Below are 24,886 nucleotides of genomic sequence, written 5' to 3'. Positions count from 1 at the left end.
CAAAGATTTTCAAATTAAAAGACGTCTGTAACATGAAAGTGTGCAACAGCAAGAGACTTAATATATATTTGACATGAACAACCCTGTTTCCACTAATATATTTTAATTCAGACTGATAAGAAAACACCTCAGAATGTGTTCCTGCCAATCACAACTGGAATTTCAAAATAAATGTACATGCTTCATTTCCAATTGTTTTATTTTGAAATACAAAACATAATAAATAAAATAAAATACAAAGATATGAAAATACATAAGTGGAAGCAGGGTTTTTAATGTCAAATATATATATATGTATTTCCTGTCGCACATTTTCATATTACAGATGTCTTTTATTTTGAAAATCATTGGTATATTCCTTTTTCCGGTGGACTCTGCTGTTTGTAATTTTGTTTCGGTACGAGTAAAAATGTCTCAGCACTTCTAAAAGTGTTTCATCTTTTGTCAATTTGCACTGCACTTCCCAGCCACCGTAGAAAGTCACCATTTAACAGGGACACACTTTAAACCGAAACACCTGTGTTATAATGTGTGCTCTGGTGTCCCAATAAATGTCTGAAAAACTTAAATATGCACACGGTTTAACTCTTCAGTCCTCAAAGAGCAGATTCACTGCTACAGACAAGTTTAACAGCTTAAATGAAGCAGGATGAGATGAAGGTCGGTGTAGGGATTTGAGAGGGTTTGTACTCTGGGGGCCTCTAGTGGCCAAATCAAGAACTGCAGCTTAGTAGACATGCTGAAGCTCAGAGTGGGAAACTCGTACCTCTGAGGTAATTTGAAGCAGAAAATGATAATAAATAAAATCAGAAGTGAAGATATTGAGTCTCAACATGGCTGAAACATCATGAATACAACTTTTTGTGGAGGATGGAGGTTTATTTTGGGTTATTTGTGTGTAAAGTATATTTTTTGGTCATTTTTTACCCTCACTGGGAGCTGTAGTGAGGTAAATCTGTCATTAACTTGGAGTCATATATGTGTGATACAAACAGATTCTTGCAAACATTTTAATTTGTTAATTTTATACAGTTAAATCAAAAACATGTCACAACAGTAAAAAATCAGGCTACATTTAAAAAATTACATTTATTCCCTTTGTCATCGGTTCTAGTATTTCTACTCTGTTATTTCTGCTCGTACATAAACATGCATTCATTAGATCAACACTGTTACTGCGTCTATCACTGAACATCTCTATAAACTAGGAGTGATACGCTCGATGCAGAGATATTGTTGCATCAGCTGTTACCTTCATGATACAGTTATTTAAATATATGAAATCAAAGTGATTAATTTACAGTGTGCTTGTACATTTCTGGCTGATTACAGATACAGTACAGTTCATGTTAGGAGACCACACCTGAATAAAAAGCACCGGAGGATGAGCGGTCTGCACGCTTAGAAAACACCATGTGTGGAAACTAAAAGGGAAGTTATGTGCAGGAGAGGTGTGTTTGATTTCACTGATGGTGCTCTGTGTCTATCTAGAAAGAGATGATGAAGGTAAAAGAGTTAAAGAGAGGGAAGCTCTACAAAAATAAAAAGTAATTTATGCACATTTATGCTCCAGAACACCGTGAGGACCTCTACTTCAGGGTCAAGTCTACCAAACTTGAAGAGACCGCTCCAAACCCGTTCTCAAGTCAGCGTGTCGTCATGCATCTTCATCCAGGGTGTTTAATTGACAGGTGAGCCTCATTGGACTTAACGAGGTACTGATTTAAATCACCTGACTGCTAATCAGACAAAACAAGCTGCTTGGAGTTTTGCATCAAGAGTAACAATTAAATGTAAAAGTTATTCCATCAGATATCGATGTGTGATCGCTTCACAAGTTAAAATATTTATATTCTAATGTTTTAAAAATGAAAATTTTAACTTCATTGCATTCTTCATGGTCTGACCAATTTGTATTTATTGATCTATTTATTTCTTGTATTTATCTGATCTTTTTAACTTTAACTGATTTAAAATTTTTGCTTTTTTTCCCTTAATTATTTTATTAATTTAACATTGCATAAAGTAAGCTGTCTGAAAGTCAAACACATGAAATGCAGCCAGTGACGATCTGCTGAGCTACAAACTACCATAATCAACAGACTGTTTAAAATAATATTAAAATATGGCAACAGCTGTCAAATTCATGAATTCAACATTGTCATTTTCCATTTTTGTACCTTTGTATTAAAATCTGATATTCCTCCAAATCCCTCGAACACAAACTTTTCCTTTAAACTCTGTTACTACTTTCAATTTGGTTTATTCTGAAAGTTTTCTAACATTGATGGTCTCTAAAAAAGAAAACAGAGTGTAGGGTTAATGTGCTCAAGATTTCAGATCTGATATTTGAACATGTTGCATAAATATGTCCTCCTAAAGCACAGGTTTCCATCTTCCTTAAAGTAAAAAGACACAGGGGTCTGATAAAGAGTGTTTTTATGGACAAACTGAAGTTAAATTAATACATGGAGGATCTAGATCAGGGGTGTCAAACATGCGGCCCGTGGGCCAAAACCGAACCACTTTGCAAAGTGAAGAAATTACAGAGAACACATTAACTGGAATTTTTCAATGAAAGTAACTACTATTTCAGATTTGTCCTCTGGGGGGTCACATAAAATCATAGGAGTAATCCAAAACCTGAACAATGCTTTTTTTCTTAAAGTGAGAAGATAGATTACTTGCTATTTGCAAAATTCAGTTGAGATCAGGCGGCAACCTCTGGTCTATAAAATATGAGTCCAATGTGGAAGTGCTAAAAACTGCAGTTCATTGAGGATCCGCTTGAGGCTGGCTCAAGACGATCTTTACAGTAGAAATAAACATGTTTACAGCCTGGTACAAAAGACCAGTGTAGTCTGGATAGATCATTTCTCTATCGGCACACACTGTAGGGGTTGAGTTTTTTTTCTAATGCAGCAATTTGGAAGATATTGAGATTATGAGTCTTCCAATGAGAGGCACAGCTGACTTGACTGACAGGCGGGAACACTGGAGTTGTTGGCTAGTCAGCCAGCCTCTTTACATCACAATAGCTTGACAGCAGTCGAGCAGCATATTGTATACAGTCTACGGTGCTGACTGAGTGAACCAGAAGCTGAAAAGCGTTTTTTTTTTTCCCAGGACTTTTTTTCTCAAAGTGATAAAATAAATGACTTGCTGTTTGCGTAATCCGATTGGGATTCATAAAGATTTTTTTGGGCACTATAAGATGATCCACTAACTACTAACACTAGCACCACACCGCTGCATACAACACTGTCCAGCAAGCAGACTGTTCATGCTGGAACTGAGGGGTCCAAAATAGTCCACTTTACCTCCTTCATTATTCTAATCTATCTGTTCTTTTGCAGTAAACATTAAACTCTGTGTCAGGTGAATGGATAACTCGTGTGTTTTGTGTGTTCGCAGCAGGTCTCAGTGCTTAAAGAGCAAAAGCCCACTGGGAGACTCATCATGGCAATAAAGACCATACAAACATATTATGTTATGATTTTACTGGTCGGGCCCACTTCAGATCAATTTGGGCTGTGTGTGGCCCCTGAGCTGAAATGAGTTTGACACCCCTGATCTAGATTGAGGGTTGTAAGTTTTGAAACATTTGTCACTTTATTCAAGCGATCGGTTGAACCAGAAAGTTAGCACACTCAAATATGCATAACTGACTTCCTGTCTTTTGGAATCTTGCGTACACGGAAATAGAGCGAGTTATACGTGCAACTTAAGAGAGAACATCCTGGCTTTCAATTACGCAAGAATTAAGTGATTGAATAATGGTATTCATGTCCGGTGTGAACACGACATTAGTCTCCTTTAGAACATGAGTATTCACGATACGATCCCCTGCTGATCATTTCTGCAACGATGACCAATCAGCATGGAGAGTCTCCGGTGGTGTATGATGTGACGAACGGACTGGCAGAGGTTCATTAGTCTGAAGAGGGAGGAAGAACTCTAAAGTTAAAGGATTAAAAGGAGCTTGCTTTGAGGAAGTGAATGCAGAGGTTGGATTATCCGGGACGTTGTGAAACATTTGTGATCTTTACTCCAGCTATCGGACGTACCGGAGAGTTAGCACTGCCCCAACTTGCATAACTGGCTTCGTGTCTTAGGGAACTTGCGTACACGAAAATGGAGCAAGTTATTCATGCAAATGAAGCGAGAACATTCTGGTGTTCAATTAGATACGAATTAAGGAAGAAAATGTGTATTCGTGTCCGGTGTGAACACGACGTTAGTCTCCTTTAGAGCATGAGTAATGGTAGATTGAAGCCTCTTGTGGCCAAAATGAGAATTACACAAAAACAACAACAATAAAAACTTTTCTTTCAACTGTTTAAAAAAATGAGAAAAATGAAAATGATGTTCTTATGTGGTGAGTAGTAAAGGACAGAAAACTTGTTAAATTGGATCACCAGGATTTTGTTCTCACTTGCCACTTGGGGCTTCCATACCAACGTCCGCATGATCACGTGACCACAGATCTGCAGCCTCAAGACAACTCTGAATTTACAGATTACATTGATACGGTTAATTCGGTGCAGGAGAGTCTTCAGATGTGTGATGAGGAGGAAACAGGAAACAGGAAACAGGAGGAGGAAACAGTTTACAAAAAGGCAGGATGGCTTTAGAAGTTCCACTTAATGTCCCAGAAGAGAGGAGCTGTTTTCTCTGTGGTCATTCCCGTCGCCTCCACGACCTCTCCTGCCTCCACCGCCGCCTCCTGCTGGTGAGGAAGAGGAGTGACCGAGTCGTCTTCTACTGAGTGAGCTGAAGAAGAGACAGGGGGTAAATAAAGGGTTACATTCTCTCTGTACCACAAAATCTGATCCATTGAGGCGTACTGAAACCGAAAGGTCAGGACTTACTCGGCATGCATGTAATCAGAGGCTCCTCCCACTGGCCGCCGGGCAGGCATGTGATCACAGGCTTCAGTTTCTGCATGAAGCCGTCCGCACAGTAATACCGCAACTTCGTGTTGGTCTCATACCGCGGCCTCTTCCTCCCAAACACCTTAGCGTTTGGAACTCTGGGGGGCTCGCCACAGGACGCTGTCGGACGGAGGAAACATGAACAATAATACAACTCGACTTCCTGTGACGACAGAGAGCTGAGGAAAGAGCGACGGCGTGCACTCACACATGCCCTTCTTGCAGGTGTAGGAGAGGTGGTAGTTGCACGGCACGTCGCTCCAGCGGCCGCCGTCGTGCCACACCATCACTGCGCAGTCCTCGCCGGACAGGAAGTAGCTGTCAGGCTGACCTCTGTACCAGTTCTCATAGAGCTGATGGAGACAGGAAGGTCACATTCATCGCTCATGTTCTTAGATTTTCATTGCATCACACCTTCCCCGTGTTCCTAACACTAGAGGGAAAATGCAAACAAGGTCTAATTCACAAAACACATTTCACTGATCATATTCAAGCACATACACGCCCACAAAGTCCTGCAGCTCTGTGCAGTTTGCTCTTGTTTTGCGTCTGAGCTGTTAGCATCTCCACTCTGTGCTGCACAGAGCTGCGCTGTGTGCTCTCATCCTGACTCCTAGTTTATACCCAGCTGGTGTGAGCTAGCATAAAGCAGCTCGTTCAAACTTGTTGTGTAACAGCACAGCTTACATCAGACTTAAATCTGTCCCCGATCCGTCACAGCTCCAGATCTGATAGCTTTCCATTCTAGTCAATGTGTTAACTTCCACTGGATCCGCTCCGTTGTGTCTCTGATCCAGCAGGTCAGAGTCCTCCGGATCAGATACACAAGACTTCTATTTGTGCCGGGTGCCGGAGCACGACGCATCAATCTCAACAGAGCAGATGGAGCGGGACAGGAAGTCAGGTTTCACCAAAACAACATCAAAACAGCAGCTTGATTTTCAAAATAAAAGCCTCTGTGTTATCACCAGATCGTATTTCACTTAACTACAACAACAAACCAAAGTCATGATGAGCGGAGCCAGGCCTGGAGTCAACAGGTCAGAGGTTTTCAGAGGACCAGAAAGACAACATGGATGAGGAGAGGAGGAGGAGGAGGAGAAACCTCGGTCACATGACTCCAGCTGTCCGGCGGTCCAGCTACGTACGGACGAGAGAGCATGGAGCCGGACCGTAGCGGATCAGAGATGGATCTGGTGGAAGTCTGACCTAACTGTGTGCATGTGCTTTGTGAATGAGACGATGTCTTTTTGGCTACAGAGGTTGAATGAGCGCAAAAGCTGCACAATCCTTCAGTGAATCAGACCCTCAAATGTACATATTTATTTACAAGTTCCCCAAACCTGAAATGTGACACTCACAGGAAGTTAAATACTCAGATCAAGCTGCAGACTCTGAGAGAAACTCACCAGAGGGTTCCCGTCAGACCAGCGGAAGTCTCCCTCAATGGTTCTGTCGTTTAATCCGATCCACTGATACTCTTTGTACCTGTCTGTTTGAGAGTTTGAGAAAAGGAAGTAAGAAAATAAGAGTTGTTTATGCACACAACATAAGCTTCAAAATAAAAGACAGATAGAGACACAATGAAGGAAACAGATTCAGTTTTTAAAGCTCCTCCTGTGAAGTTTTAATCACAAACCAGAGTTCTCATGCTTTTTAAAAACGTCTCCTCCACACTCTCCCCAAACACCTCCAGTCTCTGTTTAAAGGATCCATGGCGACAGCCCGCAGAGCAACAAGCAGCCACCAGAGGAATGTCAGATATCCATCTCACGCCCTCGTCTTCAGACGAAACACAAACTTCAAAAGCGTGACATTTTCTGAAGAACACCGGCTCAATACGAGGGGGAGGACATGAAAGTGTTTGTTGTGTCTTGTCTGGACGGTTTCAAGGGATTGAAGAAGAGTCTGAATTTAAGGAATGTGAGGATGAAAGACGGGAAGTTTGATATCTGAAGAAAGAGGATGCTTTAAAGGTGACATATCATGCAAAATGGACTTTTTAATGGTTCTCTACCTGAAATATGTTTCCCTTGCATGTCTACAAAACCCCCAAGAATGAAAAGAATCCATTCTGCCCCTGTTCTGATTTCTCCACCTTTCTGTAAATGTGTGCTGAAACCAGCCGTTTCAGACTTCTGTAACAGGAAGTCAGAGCTCGGAGCTTGTTCAGCCCATAGACTGTATAAAATACAACTCAACCCCTCCTCCGTTTTTCATTCCCTGCACACATGTGTGCTAACAAGGAGCTTAGGAGGGAGGCATGCTAGTTGTAGGCTGTCTTAATAAACACAAAGGTCGCTTTGACTCCCCACGTCTGCAGATTTGAAGATCTAGTGGATGATTTTTATTAATCATGGATAAGTGCTAGCGCTAGTTAGCATAGCCACATAGCTACATGTTGGTAGCTGTGTACCAAGACACACGTCGACATACTGACAAATAAAACAACAAGAAACACTAAATCTGTGACCAATGGTTCAGAAAGGTCCTGCTGCAGGCGCCTCTCCGTCAGGATCAGATTCTGGATCAGATTCAGAGGGTTGAAGTAACGCGGGTCTGTGAGCAGCCGTGTATATTCAGCCAACATGTAAACATTAGATCAACGTGCTGGACAGCCGAGGCCACATCCACTTCATGAGGGGGCGTGGTCAGAGGGAAAACAGAGTGTTCTGAGGAGGACTGAAGAAGAGGGGTTTTCAGGCAGACCAAAATCTGATTTCAAAGTGTTTTTTTGAGCATAAACTTTAAAGACATGTTTTGGGGACCTCTTAGACCAATATATGTTGATGAAAAAAGTCTGATATGTAAGGGATGCTGCATTCAAAGACACACAGACACCACAGATCTGATAGCTGCATTTAAAAGAGCAAAACAGCTCCGTCCCATGTTAGATCATACTCTCTCCCCTCTGAGATCGACCTTTGAGTGTGGAGAAAATATGACTTGGTCCTGCAGGCATGTTTAAACACACACAGACTGACAAATAATGCAAGCTTGAAGGATGATTAATATTTTTTTGAGTACAGTTTGTGCAAAAACAAAAGAAAGCTAGTGCTCTGTGAGTTAAAGCAGAAGAAAAACATCAAACTTTTATTTTCCTACATATTCATTAAAGCTGCTGTGAGGAACTTTTGTTTTGTATCAATCCTGGCGCCCCCTTGTGGACAAAGTGATACCTCTTATCTCTTGTCCTATACATGCAAAAGTAGTGTTTTCAACAAAAGCCTCATCCTGTTGTGTTCAACAGTCAACTTTATCAGGCAATGTGATTATTTTCCATGAAAACAGTCAAATAAAGGCTGTTGCTGAAGCAAGATGTCCATCATCTGGTCTGACACCTACCCCCCCAGGTCGGTTTCAGGCATTAAACATTACAACAGAGAAGGTGCCAGTGTTGCTGCTGATGGACTTATTTGCTATTGAAGGTCATAAAGAGGCATCAGTATCATTTTCAGTCTGTTTCTCAGGCAGTTAAAAACTCCTCATAGTGCCTTTAAGCCCTTAATCATGCAAGGAAAAATGACCTTTCAAAATAAAAGCATGAGCTGTTAAATTTTAAAGGCGTGTTTATGCTCACTTTGTTTCCTTGAGGTGATTTTGGGTCATGTTATCTGACTTTATAAATGTTTTTGTGGACATTAGTGTCAGTTTGGATGCTTTCTATCCCTCTGTGGTGATTTTGTTCCTCTTTTTGTATGTTTCGTGTCTTTGGTGGAGGTTTTTTTGCCTTTAATGTCTTCATTTTTCTCTGTTGTCTTTTAGTGGTTGCTTCATTTTGTGTTGTACTGTTTACTTCTGGTCATTCTGAGACTCTTTTTCTTCTTTCTGGTCTTTTTATGGTCTGGTCTCTGATGTTGTGCAAATCAGGAAATATAAACCGCCTGTCTCGTGATCTGTGCGTGCTTCAGATGACTTCACTGATGTAGAGATGTTGGAGAGTACGGTTCATCAGGGGTTAAGCTCACCGTTGATGTAGTCCTGCTCCTCGGGCGTCATGACCGACAGGAGATGTCCTCCACACATGCGGCAGTGCTGCTCAGCCGCCTCCCAGCTCTGCCTGATGGCGAAGTGACGATAACAGAAGCTCTGAAACTTCTCCCAGCCGAGCTCGCACACCTCCACGTCTGACGGAGGAGAGGAGACACACAGAGAGACTTTGAGACTCAGAGGGAAGATCCTCGGCTTTGCATTCAGAGAGTTTATCAAACGGGGACACTGAACCTGTCTCGCAGAAGTCTCCTCCATAACCCGAAAGACACACGCAGCTCCGGGATTCTCCGTCTATGCAGGTTCCTCCATTCAGACACGGGTTCTCCAGGCACGAGTCTGCAGGGAAGACAAGATATTAAGATGTTACTCAGAAATATAATCTTATTTAACTGATTAATGAGTTTAATATCTGTGCTCTGAGCTCTTTGTTGTCCTTTTTCTTGAGGATACAAATCAAATTGAATGAATATGCTTTGTGCAGATTCAAGTTTTTAACACCTTCTCTCCACCAGCAGGGGGAGCTGTTGAACCAGATAATTCTCACTGCTCTCCTGCATGTTTCAGAATCAGTGTTTGAACACACAGAGAAAACGTCTCTGTGAATTCAAATCTGTAAATAAACACACACTCCCTAACAGGAAGTTATGGGAAATAGAATCCTGACTGGGTGAGACAAGCCACTGACACGAAGATGATGACTAATTTCACAACTTTGAACCCTGCTGCTATCATCACCACCACTCATGGGTTAAGTTTCTTTGGAGAGATCGCTAACCTAAAGTTTCTCTCACTTCTGCTAATTGGCATAAAAATCTACATTCAACAAACTCCATCACTTCTCTATTCCCATCGACAACTCCTCCCTCTTCCCCTCAGGTTAAGAGTCTGGGTGTCATCCTCGACATCACCCTCTCCTTCACCTCCCATATCAACCACGTCACCCTTGTCCACCTACTTCCACCTCCATCCTTCAATCACTCCCAACTCCACCGCCATTCTTGTTCACAGCCTCGTCACCTCCCGCTTGGACTATTGCAACTCCCTTCTGTTTGGTCTCCCCCACAAAACCCTCCATAAACTACAACTGGTTCAAAACTCAGCCGCCCGTATCATCACACGCACCGCCTCCATCCACCACATCACACCCATCCTGCAACAGCTCCACTGGCTCCCCGTCACACACCGGATCAACTACAAAACACTTCTCCTCACCTTCAAATCCAAACACAACCTCGCCCCTCCATATCTCTCTGACCTCCTCCATACTGCCACACCCGTCCGCACCCTCAGATCCTCCTCCTCCATCCACCTCACTGTCCCCCCTGCTCGCCTTGTTACCAGCTCTGTAACTCTCTCCCACCTGACCTCAGTGACACTGACTCACTCCCACATTTTAAATCCAAACTCAAAACTCATTTAGACTGGCTTACTCCATCTGACCACAACTCCTCTGTCCATTCTTGATGTTTTAATGATGTAAGGTGACCTTGAGTGTCAAGAAAGGCGCCTCCAAATAAAATGCATTATCATTATTGTTATTATTATTATTACCTGCTCCGCTTGTTGCTAATATTGCTGCACAGGATCCAATATGAAAATGTACCTCCCCTTAAGGTCTGTGGTGTCAACAAGCAGAAGCTAACTGTGTCTGAACTCTTCTCTGTGGATTGATTTGACATGACGTGTGATCAGATTGTCTCTGGTGTTGCTCATGTTAGTGAAAGTTAATAACCGTTGTCAAGGGGTTTTGACCAATCAGGATCAAGCATTGCTTATTTAAGGTCTTGGTCTCGTCTTGGTCTTGGAATGGGCAGACTCCATATTCTATATCAAGACCGGTTGAGACCACCTCTGATGCAGTCTCTGTCCCTGTCATTACTGTGATAAGAGAGGAAGCGCTTGGTCTCTGTGCACTCTGGTCTGGGACATGTCTTGGTCTGGGCTCATGTGGTCTTGACTACAACACTATCTTACTCAGTTTACTGCTGTTTTTGATTCCCATATTTCTTCTGCTCTGCATCAAAACACAGAGGAACATAACTTCTGTCTTATTATTGAAGCTCTCTGTGGTACAGACGTGGGAAAGTGATCTCAGTTAAAGGTTATTATTTACATATTTACATTTTTCTTTAATATTATTCCTTCAAACACACGTTCTCTGAGGGTTACTTAAAGATGTGAAGTGATCTCAGTCATGCCTGGAGGTCTAAACTGCAGCGTCCCGTAAATCTCTTCCCCTCGCTCCCAAACCGACCCAGCTGTTGTTTCTGTTCACATCAGACATGCAGCACTTCCTGTCGAGGTACCTGGTGAGCCTCCGTGTTTCTCAGCAGACACTTTAACGGCGGGCGGAGCAGCAGCAGCAGCCAGGGCCGTCTGTTCGCCGTGCTCCCTGTGGACGTCCTCGGTGCTCACGGTGGGATCAGAGTCCGTGACGTCCTCGCCGTCTGTGCCGAGCGTCGGACTCACGGTCTCCTCCTCGTCCGGCCTCCACGTGCAGATCTTAACGGCAGGCTCGTCTGTGCTGTCTTCCTCCGATGCATCACCTGTTGATTCAGTTTCAGATTTAATAACTGTTCAGCATGTGTTCGTCTTTCTTTAAACTCACCGTGTTTCCTGGACGTGTCCTCTGTGTGGACGTCCTGCTCCTCAGAGTCCTGATTGACGGGCGGCTCGGCGCTGTATTCCCGATCAGAGCGAGACTCCTGCGGCGTGGACGTGGAAGGTTCTGGCTCCCAGCCCGGCGTGAGCGTCAGATCCGGGATGAGCGTGATTTTGACGTCTGATTCAAGCGAGGAATCATCGCCGTCCTCACCTTCAGCTCCTCCGGACAGAGTCGGATTTGGCTTCACCTCCTCGCCGTCTACGGACGTCTCACCTGATCCCTCGTCGGCGTCCTGTCCTCTCTCCTCCAGGTCGTCGTCCGTGGTGTTCTGGCTCGTGCAGAGCAGCATTTCTGGGTTCTCTCCTAATCCTTCATGCTCAAGTTTGTCCTGCATGTCCTCCAGCTGTTCAGCCCCGGATGAACAATTGCTTACGAAGGTTAGGATCTCTGGGGAGCTGGCCTCGACCTCCACGGCCGGCGGGGACAGAGTCACGGATTCAGAGGAGGTCGACAGAGTGACCGGATCGAAGGAGTCGGAGTCGTATGTGACTGTGAGGACGTCTGCTGAGAGGATGTCTGTGTCGTTATCAGGAGGGACGCTGGAGTCATCGACAGGAAATGAGGATTGTGTCGTCACATCCTGGTGTTCCTGTGTGGGATCAAAACCTACGAACAGAAGAGATCAGTTACTACATTATTATCTGAAAGGAGGGAAATCTGAGAAACACTGAGAGTCCAAACGTCCCTGAATATTTACCTGAGTCAGTCGTCGGGATCATCTCAGAGGACGCCAACGTGTTCAAACTTTGAGTCACAGAGTCTGGACTTGTCCTCTCCTCTTCAGACTCTTCTGTCGGAGGGTTCTCAGGCGTGCTGTTCTCAAAAGACTCTGTAGTGGAGTGATCGTCCTCTTCCTCAGTGTGGGGTGAAGAAGTCAGAGCTGATATCTCCACACCAGGACCAGCTGTGGTCTCGTCTGTCCGTCCTGACGCATCCAGAGAGGGAACAGTCACAGGGTCGTGGTCCAGGTGGACTTCTGGAGTGTAGACCTCTTGTAGGATAGGAAGGTCGCCCTCTTGAGGAGCAACAGTAGAGTCTGATGTGGTGTTATCCAGACCTTCAGTCTCAGATACGTGATGCTCTGAGGTCTCTGTGTCCTCTGAGGTCTCTGTGTCCTCTGAGGTCTCTTTGTCCTCTGAGGTCTCTTTGTCCTCTGAGGTCTCTGAGGTCCCACTGTCCTCTGAGGTCTCTCTGTCCGCTGAGGTCTCTGTGTGCTCTAAGGTCCCTTTGTCCTCTGTGGTCTGTCCGGCCTCCGAGGTCTCTCTGACCTCTGAGGTCTCTCTTACCCCTGTAGTCCCTCTGTCCTCTGCAGTTGTTGAATCAGTTAGGGACGGAGTGAAGTCTTCGTGGTCGGTTGTTTCCTCTTCATGGTTTGGAGAAGTTGTTGACGGTTCTTGAGACTCTTCGTGAGACAGTTCGTGAGATGGTTCATGAGACGGTTCATGAGACTCTTCGTGAGTAGGTTCATGGGACTCTTCATGTGACGGTTCATGAGTAGGTTCATGGGACTCTTCATGTGACGGTTCATGAGTAGGTTCGTGGGACGGTTCATGAGACTCTTCGTGAGATGGTTCCTGGGTCGGTTCTTGAGTAGGTTCGTCAGTCAGTTTGTGAGACAGTTCGTGAGATGGTTCATGAGAGTCTTCATGAGTCGGTTCATGAGACGGTTCGTGAGATAGTTCGTGAGTCAGTTCGTGAGTAGGTTCGTGAGTAGGTTCGTGGGATGGTTCATGAGACAGTTCGTGTGACGGTTCGTGAGTCGGTTCGTGAGTAGGTTCGTGAGTAGGTTCGTGAGTCGGTTCATGAGTAGGTTCGTGAGTAGGTTCGTGTGACGGTTCGTGAGTAGGTTCGTGAGACGGTTCATGAGTCGGTTCGTGAGACAGTTTGTGAGTCGGTTCGTGAGACAGTTTGTGAGACGGTTCGTGAGACAGTTTGTGAGTCGGTTCGTGAGTAGGTTCGTGGGACGGTTCATGAGTCGGTTCGTGAGTAGGTTCGTGGGACGGTTCATGAGACTCTTCGTGAGACGGTTCGTGAGTCGGTTCGTGAGATAGTTCATGAGTAGGTTTGTGAGTCTCTTCGTGAGTCTCTTCGTGAGTCTCTTCATGAGTCGGTTCGTGAGTCGGTTCATGAGACTCTTCGTGAGACGGTTCGTGAGACTTTCCATGATCCATGTCCGGGTCTTCTTCAGGAGCTGGTTGGTAGGATTCTGGGTACCTTGCCCTCTCTATGACCTCTAAGGTGTCCTCCAGGTGTTCTTGATGCTCAGTTGTTGAACTCACAGACTCATGAAGCGTCGTTGTCTGGTCATAACTGAACGTGACGGGCTGAACCTGCACGGGGACTTGCTTTACAGGACTGACGGTCTGGCTGTGTTGGACCTCCTCGCCCTCTTTGTCCAGCGCCTGGCTCAGGCTGAACTCCTCGCCCGCTGGGTTGGTTAAGAAAACGATGTCCTGGCCGATGTCCTCCGGCTCTGTGGCGAGGAAGTCCTGAGGGGACTCTGTGTAGGCGCCGTCATCATCTGGAATAAAGGTCAGATTTAGAAAAGGTCATTATGACACCAAAGGTTTGATGAAAACTGTTTCTACGGCCACTCAGGGTGCTGGACTTTCACTGATCCAGAGAGGAAGAAACAGGACCTGTGATCTTTTCTTTGCTCTGTCCGTTCACATGTCAGGACCTGATTTATCACTAAAGCCTGAAGTAGAACAGGAGAGCGTCGGTCCTGGTTCACGTTCTGCTTTCCAGAGACATGTTCAGACTTACCTCTGAAGCAGTAGACATCGTGTCGAGCCTGCACCTCCGGGAACCCCGTCTGGTTGCTGTAGCGATACACGGTCCTGACCCCGGGTTCCCCTCCCCCGCAGCGCTCTCTAGGGGTGACGATGGGGTAGCGCACGCTCCCGTCTGCCAGCCAGCCTGGACTGCAGAGGTTCAGGCCGTCGTTCCAGGCGACGTAGAGCTGAGCTGTGGTGGCGAGCTCTGCTCCGTGACTCAGGCAGTATTCCTTGCCCTCCCAGAAGGTGAAGCGCTGGGGGGCGGAGCCATGGAAAACTTCACCTGGACAGCAGCAGACAGGTGTTAGAGTCAGGTAACAGTTAGCTCTAGTTTCAGAGTTAGGAAAATATCATGTACGTGATGAATAAAAATAAGTAATGTGTACATTTAACTTTAGTTGTCTTACCATGAATATGCTCCACGTAGCAGTAGACGTCATACAGCTCATCCGGCTCCAACAGCCCATAATTCCTCACTCCTGGCATCCCGTCCATGTCCCCAAAACAGCCTTCTCTAGGCATCTGGATGGGATATCTGAGGATGTAATAATGCACAACATTGAAACACAGTGATGTTCCCTCTGTTCCACTGAACCTGTTCCTCTCAGGCTCTCACCTCACTGAGTGGTCTGAGAGCCAGCCGGCGTCACACTGCTCGTATCCGCTGTTGTAGGCGGCCAGGAGCTGCTCCGGAGAGGCGATCTCAGCCCCGATCTCCCCGCAGGCCTCCCTGGCTCGCTCGAAGGTGAAGGCGTACCGACTGGAGGCGTCACGATAGTGAAACACGACGCCTGTAAAACCCAGAAACAACAGCGCTGAGACAACAGACCTATCATGTTTTATGAAACGTAAGGTGACATCGTTATGTTTTCCATAACTTTTCCAATGTGAGATTAAAGAGTAATGCTGGATTAGTTAATCCATGGAGTCATTACAAATCTGGGGTTTCCCAGGTGTGTAAGCCTGCAGCAGCAAAACAGACTGTGATGGTAGCAATGTAGTCCTTGGAGGAAATGGGCCTCCAAGAATTTACTACAGTGAAACCAGCAACATCGGACTTCCACCAGATCTGTGTCGGGTCCATCTCTGATCCGTGTTCTCTCGTCTGTCAACATCCACTGGTTGTGTTTTCAGAACGCGGCACGGTTCAGGACCTCCGGACAGCTGGAGTCATGTGACCGAGGTTTCTCCTCCTCCTCCTCCTCTCCTCATCCATGTTGTCTTTCTGGTCCTCTGAAAACCTCTGACCTGTTGACTCCAGGCCTGGCTCCGCTCATCATGACTTTGGTTTGTTGTTGTAGTTAAGTGAAATACGATCTGGTGATGACATGGAGGCTTTTATTTTGAAAATCAAGCTGCTATTTTGATGTTGTTTTGGTGAAACCTGACTTCCTGTCCCGCTCCATCTGCTCTGTTGAGATTGATGCGTCGTGCTCCGGCATCCTGCAAAAATAGAAGTCTTGCGTATCTGATCCAGAGGGCTCCGACCTGCTGGACTGGACTCCGTAACGGAGCGGATCCAGTGGAAGTTAACACATTGACTAGAATAGAAACCTACCAGATCTTGTGCTGTGACGGATCAGAGACAGACCGGACACGGATCTGGTGGAATTTGACCGTAGGAGTCTTTAACTGTGTCCTGACCTTTGACCTTGATCTGAGCCACATCGTCGGCGTCCTCCAGCCCCTGCTGCACCTCGCAGCGGTAGAAGCCGGTGTCGTTGTGCCTCAGGCTCTCCAGATGCAGGGTGAGGTCGGCGGGGGAGGAGGCGTAGTTGAGCAGCGAGGCCCGGTCCTTGTAGGCCTCGTTGACCCGCACCCTGTCCCCGCGGGCCACCAGGATCTCCGTCTCTTTCCCGTGAGTCAGGACGCTCCATTTGATGCGCGGCAGAGACAGCACCTGGTGGCGGCCGTTGGTGGATGGCGATGGCGGCGGGTGAGCCAGAGACACCAGGCAGGGTAACGTGAGAGAGCCGCCCAGCACCGCCAACACGGGCGGGGAGGTGGGGATGGTCACCTGGAGGAGCTTGGAATCATCTGAGGAGACAATTGGAGATAAGTGACTATACCTGGAAGCTGTAACCTGGGCTCAGTCAGCCTAGCTTAGCATAAAAATGAGATAGTGGAAAGCTAAAGGTAAAGACATCCAGCTGCTGTATCCGTCAGCACATCAGCTCACCTTCTCTCTTACACTCGTACGACCTCAGGAACGAGTGAGTCAGCGAAAACAGTGAGCAACAGGAAATGATTAAAGAGTACCCACTGCCCTGAGAGGTCAGAGGTCATGTGAGATTTAATAGAGGGGTGGACGGGAGCAGAGAAAGTGACAGGGCTGCAGAGAGGAGGGGGGGATTCATACCTGACTCGTGTTCAGGGGTAGAGGACGACGGCAGGACGAGCTGACAGATGGCACACAGCAGCAGAGGGTGAAGCACATCCAGTCTGGGGGTGAGAGGCAGAGAGGGGGAGGGGTTTGAACTTGAGATGATAATAAACTCTGGACTGGAAAGTTTGGTTTGAAGCATGCATGCACATTTATTTTAATATATTGCATATAGACATGATGACCAGGATCCTGCAGACATGCACTAACAGAGAGCGGCTGCACACAAACGAGCGCACAAGCTGTCAGGATTTTGGTGTCTTGCTCAAGGGTACCTTGGCAATGCCCAAGGATTGAACTTTCACCTTTTCAGCAATCAGTCCAGTTTTCATACGTTGGTCTGCACCAGGATTTGAACTGGCATCCCTCCACCTCCCAGGCTGAGTCACTACAGACTGATCTACTGCCGCCAACTCATGGCTCATTATCAGAGACAGCTGACAGCTTTCCCATGTAGATATGTAAATGTAATTGAAAAATGAAAGGACCAGATCTGTTTTATCCCCATCTATAAGAGTCAGAGACCTGCTCCTTTAGGTTGCATTTACTAAAACCTGCAGAAGAATAATTTATGTCCACGAATTAATAACTAGTGTAGCCACGAAACAGGAATCTGTGGTTAAGTTATTGTCAATCATGTCCGTGCAGAGACTGTTCAGACTCTTCGGTGGAAAAAGCTGGATTTATCTCTACAGGATGTATTATTTAAAAAGTTACAGACTTCAATAACATACAGTTGTGCTCATAAGTTTACATACCCTGGCAGAATTTATGGTTTCTTGGTTAGTTTCTGTTGTCTTTATGATTTAATATCATATCGTATCTTAAAGAGCTCATAGTGCCCTATCACCCCTCTAGAACTCTACACTCCCAACATGCAGGCCTGCTCATCGTACCTAAAATCTCTAAAAGTAGTATGGGAGGTAGAACCTTCAGTTATCAGGCCCCTCTCCTTTGGAATCATCTACCAGTCAGGGTCCGGGAGGCAGACACCCTCTCTACTTTTAAGAGTAGGCTTCAAACTTTCCTTTTGATAAAGCTTATAGTTAGAGCTGGATCAGGCTTGGACCAGCTTTTGTCATGCTGCTATAGGCTTAGACTGCCGGGGGAACTGGCACACTGACACACTGGGATCCTAGCTCACCCTCTTCCCCCCAACCCCTTCATCACTTACTTTAACTCTGCCTGTCCCATTAAAGTTACTAACCATAGACCTTTCTGGAGTCCCTGAGCTCCATTGTCTCGTAGATTCCTCTGAGCTGCCGTAGACGTCCTCCTGCTGTGGACGATCTGGACTCCAGCTGATACGGACGTGCTGGACTCCAGCGGCAACAGCTTCTACGACTCGTCTCATCACTATCACTTCTCTCTCTTACTCCCCTCTATCTGTCTTTCCAGACCCAACTCAGTCGAGGCATGATGGCTGTCTAACATGAGTCTGGTCCTGCTGGAGGTTTCTGCCTGTTAAAAGGAAGTTTTTCCTCACCACTGTAACTAGCTAAATACTGCGATGTGCAATGCTCATGATGGATTAAGGTGGGGTCAGACTGAGTCTTATCCTGTCTTGGTGTTGGGTCTCTGTTCATAATTTGACATAGAGTGGTCTAGACCTGCTCTGTTTGTAAAAGCGTCTTGAGATAACGTTTGTTGTGATTTGGCGCTATACAAATAAAGATTGATTGATTGATAAAAGTAAACTCAGTTGTTTGATAAAAATTTTGCTTCATATTCTCTGAAAAATGGCCAAAAAAATCACAAATTCTGCCAGGGTATGTAAACTTATGAGCACAACTGTTTACATTTATTTATTTATTTATTTATTTTTCACTTAAAAGGACCATGCATATTAATTCACACTTCTGTAAATATGCCAGAATTAGCCAATCTACATCTACAAACCTCATGAATAGAGGTAGTTTACACCTAAGTTTAGACATTTTGAAAGGAACTTATGCAGCACTAATCAGTCTCTGCATGGACAAGATACACAATAACTATTTCATGGCCACAAGATAAATAAATCCTGCGAATGGAGAACTATTTTCTTTCCATAAATCACTAAATCATGGCCATGAAATAATAACTCATAATCCCATAAATATGGATAGATGACACCGAGGCTCACAAGCTTTGAAAACAACTAAAACAACAATGAAAAGTCTCTGCATGGACATGATTGGCATTATTGTATTTAGCCTTTATTTAACCAGGTTGGTCCCATTGAGATCAAAGATCTCTTTTTCAAAAGAGACCGGGCAGAGACAGCCAGCAGCAAAAAAAACAGAAGTTACAGACACAGACACACAGAGAACCAAAGTACACCTTACAAACATGTTCGTCGCAGAAAGAGCCGTTACCTAGGAGGCAGTTGTAACAAGGTGCACTAAAAACAACCACATTCTAAAGATTCAACTTCAAGGTCTTTCATTTGAGATTTAAAAACATTCAGTGACACCAGCTCCTCGAGTTTCAAGCCATCATTAACTATTTTGTGGCCACAAATTAAAGGGGACATATCACGCTTTTTTCATCAACATATATTGGTCTAAGAGGTCCCCAAAACATGTCTTTAAAGTTTATGCTCAAAAAAACACTTTGAAATCAGATTCTGGTCTGCCTGAAAAACCCTCTTCTTCAGTCCTCCTCAGAACAGTCTGTTTACTCTCTGACCACGCCCCCTCATGAAGTGGATGTGGCCTCGGCTGTCCAGCATGTTGATCTAATGTTTACATGTTGGCTTAATATACACGGCTGCTCAGAGATCGCATTACTTCAACCCTCTGAATCTGATCCAGAATCTGATCCTGACGGAGAGGCGCCTGCAGCAGGACCTTTCTGAACCATTGGTCACAGATTTAGTGTTTCTTGTTGTTTTATTTGTCAGCATGTCGACGTGTGTCTTGGTACACAGCTACCAACATGTAGCTATGTGGCTATGCTAACTAGCGCTAGCACTTATCCATGATAAATAAAAATCATCCACTAGATCTTCAAATCTGCAGACGTGGGGAGTCAAACCGACCTCTGCCAGAAAGGCAGCGGGACCTTTCTGAAGGATTGGTCACAGATTTAGTGTTTCTTGTTGTTTTATTTGTCAGTATGTCGACGTGTGTCTTGGTACACAGCTACAGCTAGGACATGTAGCTATGTAGCTATGCTAACTAGCGCTAGCACTTATCCATGATAAATAAAAATCATCCACTAGATCTTCAAATCTGCAGACGTGGGGAGTCAAAGAGACCTTTGTGTTTATTAAGACAGCCTACAACTAGCATGCCTCCCTCCTAAGCTCCTTGTTAGCACACATGTGTGCAGGGAATGAAAAACGGAGGAGGGGTTGAGTTGTATTTTATACAGTCTATGGGCTGAACAAGCTCCGAGCTCTGACTCCGTGACAGACCTGATATTGTTGTTACGTAACAAAAACACTGAAGTCTGAAACGGCTGGTTTCAGCACACATTTACAGAAAGGTGGAGAAATCAGAACAGGGGCAGAATGGATTTTTTGCATGATATGTCACCTTTAATAACCTGAAATAGTACTTCCTGTGTGCAGGTTATTAACTCACAGGAGGGGTTCAATACTCTTCTGTTATATTAAGCTGTAATAAATTAAATCAGTGGATTTGCAGATTATTTGATCACACAATAAAAACTTTGACCCCACTTCATCAAACACTCTCTTTAAAAGATGTATATAAAAACACAGTTAAGATGCAGTTTTCCTGAGCAGTGGTAAAGATGTTATAGGTGACCATGTGTGTGCATGCACATGTGTGTATACGTCTATGTGTGTGTGTGTGTTGGAAGCTCAGACAGACGGACCTCCGCCTGCGTGTCCTTGGATCTCCCTCTGCTGTGAGCCGGACTTCAGGAGCTGCAGAGTGTGAGCTGAATTCTGATTCCCTCAAACTTCCCGGAGGGTCGGAGCGAAGCCCAACACCAACTTAACTAGATTTACCATCATTACCACTCCTTTCATCCTCCCATACTTTCTCTTTCAGCTTTTTCTTCCCATCCTGCTTTTCTTTGTTGTATTGTAATCCCGTTTCCTCTGTGTACCTCTGTTCACACCTTTGTTCTGCTAAGAGTTCTCTCTACTCTTTACGTCTGCTGACAAACCTGCCGACCGACCGCCTCCCACAAAAGAGCTTTGGTGCAGTAACTGATATTTGGTTTATTTCCAAGAATCAACAAACAGCTGTGACAAACGTAGCTGTAACGGTGAAGTTTTTCCAGCCTCCAGTCCAATCAACTCTAGATTTCTTGTGTCTGAAAACTAAAAGTCAGTTCACGCAGGAACAAAGAAAACAAACAGTAAACAGCTGGTGACCTCCGACACCTCCACCCCTCCAGAGACCTGTCAGCTCTTCCCCTGCAGGCCTGAATTCACAAGCAGATCACTTGGAGGAGCCAAACCCAGAGTGTTACATCTTTCATTTGAGGAGTCTGCGATTCGCCTGCAGCCGAGTGTGGATGTGATCAAAACACAGACGTCTCTGAGCCCTTTCCTTCGTCTGACAGGAGCGTTAAGGTCAAAATGAGTTGAGGAATTAAAGTTTGTTTTTGTGGTCTCTGCTGAGGAACATTTCTAATCAAAACAGGATTAATAAATAATCACTCAGCAAATCTTTAATGCCACAATTTGGCTCCGTCACTCTGCAGTGAGAGCTTTGAAGACAGAAATGCCACCTGGGATAAAAGCTGAGCCCGACAAGTCATTTCTGGAAACAGAGCTGCAGGACGACAGACACACATACTCATATCAAGAGGTTTTCTAAAGCTGGAGGTTTTTCTTACATAAGTTAGAAGTGAAGCTGAAGTTGCAGAGGGGTGAGAGCCATCTTCAATAAATCATTCAATCTGTATTTATAAAGCACCAAATCCCAACAAACATTCTCCTCAGACTCTTTCCAAACAGAGCAGGTCTAGACCCATCATCAAGACAGGATCAGATCCAGTCCCATCTTCCAGACAGGACTCAGTCTGACCTCATCTTAATCCACCATGAGCAGAGCACTTTGCAGCATTTAGCAAGTTACAGTGGCAAGGACAAACTTCCTTTAACAGGCAGAAACCTCCAGCAGGACCAGACTCATGTTAGACACACATCTGCTGAGACCGTGTTGGAGAGAGGGACAGAGAGAGATGAAGAGAGAGAGAGAGAGATGATAGTGGGGAGACGGATAGTAGTAGTTGTAGCAGCTGGAGTCTGGCACGTCCACAGCAGCAGAGATCCAGAGGAACCTACGAGACAAGGGAGCTCAGGGACTCCAGAAAGGTCTATGGTTAGTACTAAAGTGATCGGGGGGGATAGGAGAGCTAAGCCTATAGCAGCAGAAGTAAGAACTGGTCTGCCCTCACTGTAAGCTTTATCATAGGGTAAGTTTTAAGCTCCTCGTGGATTCAGCCTGTTCCTGATTCCAAAGGAGAGGGACCTGGTAATTGAAGGCTCTACCTCCCATACTACTCTTTGAGACTGAAGGCACCAAAAGCAGGCCTACATCTTATTGCCTTGTCTGTCAACTGTCCTATAAACCTGGTGTCAACATGTTAGTTTTGTAAGCTTGCAACAGTGTGTAAGAGAGCTGGGTCTTGGGATTAGTCTGCTCTTGTGTTGACTCAGAAGTAAGGAAATCCAGCAAGTTACAGTGGCAAGGACAAACTCCCTTAAACAGGCAGAAACCTCCAGCAGGACCAGACTCATGTTAGACACACATCTGCTGAGACCGAGTTGGGGTTGGACCTTATTCTTTGAGATTTAGATAGACTTTCGTTGAACCAGACCCAGCTGGAGTCTGGTACTTCCACAGTAGCAGAGATCCAGAGGAACCTACGAGACAAGGGAGCTCAGGGACTCCAGAAAGGTCTATGGTTAGTACTAAAGTGATCGAGGGGAGGGATAGGATCCCAGAGCCAAGCCTATAGCAGCAGAAGTAAGAACTGGTCTAAGCCTGAGCCAGCCCTCACTGTAAGCTTTATCATTGGGTAAGTTTTAAGCTCCTCCTGGATTCAGCCTGTTCGGTGATTCCAAAGGAGAGGGACCTGGTAATTGAAGGCTCTACCTCCCATACTACTCTTTGAGACTGAAGGCACCACAAGCAGGCCTACACCTTACTGTCTTGCCTGCCTGGTGTCAACATGTTAGTTTTGCATGCTTGCAACAGTGTGGAAGAGAGCTGGGTCTTGGGATTAGTTCGCTCTTGTGTTGACTCAGAAGTAAAGAAAGAATCCAGCAAGTTACAGTGGCAAGGACAAACTTCCTTAAACAGGCAGAAACCTTCAGCAGGACCAGACTCATGTTAGACACACATCTGCTGAGACCGTGTTGGGGTTGGACCTTATTCTTTGAGATTTAGATAGACTTTCGTTGAACCAGACCCAGCTGGAGTCTGGTACTTCCACAGTAGCAGAGATCCAGAGGAACCTACGGGACAAGGGAGCTCAGGGACTCCAGAAGGTCTATAGTTGGTACTAAAGTGATCAAGGGGAGGGGGGGAGATAGGATCCCAGAGCTAAGCCTATAGCAGCAGAAGTAAGAACTGGTCTAAGCCTAATCCAGCCCTCACTGTAAGCTTTATCATTGGGTAAGTTTTAAGCTCCTCCTGGATTCAGCCTGTTCGGTGATTCCAAAGGAGAGGGGCCTGGTAATTGAAGGCTCTACCTCCCATACTACTCTTTGAGACTGAAGGCACCACAAGCAGGCCTACATCTTACTGCCTTGTCTGTCAACTTACCTACAAACCCGGTGTCAACATGTTAGTTTTGCATGCTTGCAACAGTGTGTAAGAGAGCTGGGTCTTGGGATTAGTCCACACAAACTCCCTTTAACAGGCAGAAACCTCCAGCAGGACCAGACTCGTGTTAGACACACATCTGCTGAGACCGTGTTGGGGTTGGACCTTATTCTTTGAACCAGACCCAGCTGGAGTCTGGCACGTCCACAGCAGCAGAGATCCAGAGGAACCTACGGGACAAGGGGGCTCAGGGACTCCAGAAGGTCTATAGTTAGTACTAAAGTGATCAAGGGGAGGGGGGGAGATAGGATCCCAGAGCTAAGCCTATAGCAGCAGAAGTAAGAACTGGTCTAAACCTAAGCCAGCCCTCACTGTAAGCTTTATCATTGGGTAAGTTTTAAGCTCCTCCTGGATTCAGCCTGTTCGGTGATTCCAAAGGAGAGGGGCCTGGTAATTGAAGGCTCTACCTCCCATACTACTCTTTGAGACTGAAGGCACCACAGGAAGGCCTACATCTTATTGCCTTGTCTGTCAACTTGCCTACAAACCTGGTGTCAACATGTTAGTTTTGCAAGCTTGCAACAGTGTGTAAGAGAGCTGGGTCTTGGGATTAGTCCACACAAACTCCCTTTAACAGGCAGAAACCTCCAGCAGGACCAGACTCATGTTAGACACACATCTGCTGAGACCATGTTGGGGTTGGACCTTATTCCTTGAACCAGACCCAGCTGGAGTCTGGCACGTCCACAGCAGCAGAGATCCAGAGGAACCTACGGGACAAGGGAGCTCAGGGACTCCAGGAAGGTCTTACATGCTACAATTTGATCTGTGCAATCTCAAAATGTATAATAATCCACCTGTCCACCTTGGACTCACAAAACAGCACAAACCAGATGGATCTGTCTGAGCACAGAGGAGCCAGTGGAGGGGAAAGACATTTTTAAAAGAGAAAGGACAAAGCGTCAGATTGTGTTTCCAAGGTGTGACTCTGACCAGGAAATCTCTTCATAACAGTCTGACAAGTTTTAATAAAGGAGACTGATGACAGATAAAGTAACTGTCAGACTCTCGGCTTCCCGTCAGACTGCTTTCACTTTCTTTCTTCATCAAACAGACAAAAGACAGACACATTTATCTCCGCCTGACAGCCCTCCACCAAACCAACTATCTCTTCATTTCAAACTTTTCCACTATATGCCCGACACACAGAAAACAGAGAGAGAGAAAGAGGGGGGGAGAGGAGGTTTTAAGGGGAGGCAGAGCGGGCAGAGGACGCATCCCAGGCAACATCAGAAGTGCAAAGACAGGCATCACAAGTGGCTGAATAGTCAATGACTTCACCTTGAGGGGAAAAAAAGGCGGCGAGGGCCAAAGAGAGAGAGAAAGAGAGAGGATGT

General features: G+C 45.6%; 2 protein-coding genes across 2 annotated transcripts in view; one reads left to right on the top strand and one right to left on the bottom strand.

The window, feature by feature from the left end:
* Window positions 1-4,324: 4,324 nt before the first annotated feature.
* bcan (brevican) lies at window positions 4,325-16,894 on the bottom strand. The gene is made up of 14 exons (XM_034697526.1): window positions 16,729-16,894; window positions 16,014-16,406; window positions 14,986-15,160; window positions 14,777-14,904; window positions 14,359-14,652; window positions 12,290-14,113; window positions 11,536-12,198; window positions 11,234-11,473; window positions 9,159-9,263; window positions 8,903-9,061; window positions 6,344-6,426; window positions 5,143-5,287; window positions 4,872-5,054; window positions 4,325-4,773 (listed from the first exon to the last, which is right to left on the bottom strand). The coding sequence occupies exons 1-14, from the start codon at window positions 16,892-16,894 to the stop codon at window positions 4,631-4,633; spliced, it is 4,701 nt and encodes a 1,566-aa protein (XP_034553417.1). The 3' UTR covers window positions 4,325-4,630.
* Window positions 16,895-17,388: 494 nt separating this feature from the next.
* Window positions 17,389-24,886, top strand: part of LOC117822677 (apolipoprotein L3-like) — a 187,133-nt gene continuing 179,635 nt past the window's right edge. The window contains exon 1 of the mRNA XM_034697525.1: window positions 17,389-17,450. Within this exon, the coding sequence (XP_034553416.1) occupies window positions 17,389-17,450 (62 nt within the window). The remainder of the gene's footprint in view (window positions 17,451-24,886) is intronic.

This window comes from Notolabrus celidotus, chromosome 12 (assembly GCF_009762535.1).
Source record: "Notolabrus celidotus isolate fNotCel1 chromosome 12, fNotCel1.pri, whole genome shotgun sequence".
NCBI lineage: Eukaryota > Metazoa > Chordata > Actinopteri > Labriformes > Labridae > Notolabrus > Notolabrus celidotus.
This window is presented reverse-complemented; position numbering and strand designations above follow the sequence as displayed.

Excerpts from the sequence above, each read along its gene's own strand:
- bcan (XM_034697526.1), bottom strand. The coding sequence starts at position 16,894 with ATGCTTCAAACCAAACTTTCCAGTCCAGAGTTTATTATCATCTCAAGT. Across the intron at positions 16,407-16,728 it reads TACCCCTGAACACGAGTCAG|ATGATTCCAAGCTCCTCCAG; the intron begins GTATGAATCCCC and ends TTGTCTCCTCAG. Across the intron at positions 5,055-5,142 it reads CACCTGCAAGAAGGGCATGT|CGTCCTGTGGCGAGCCCCCC; the intron begins GTGAGTGCACGC and ends TCCGTCCGACAG.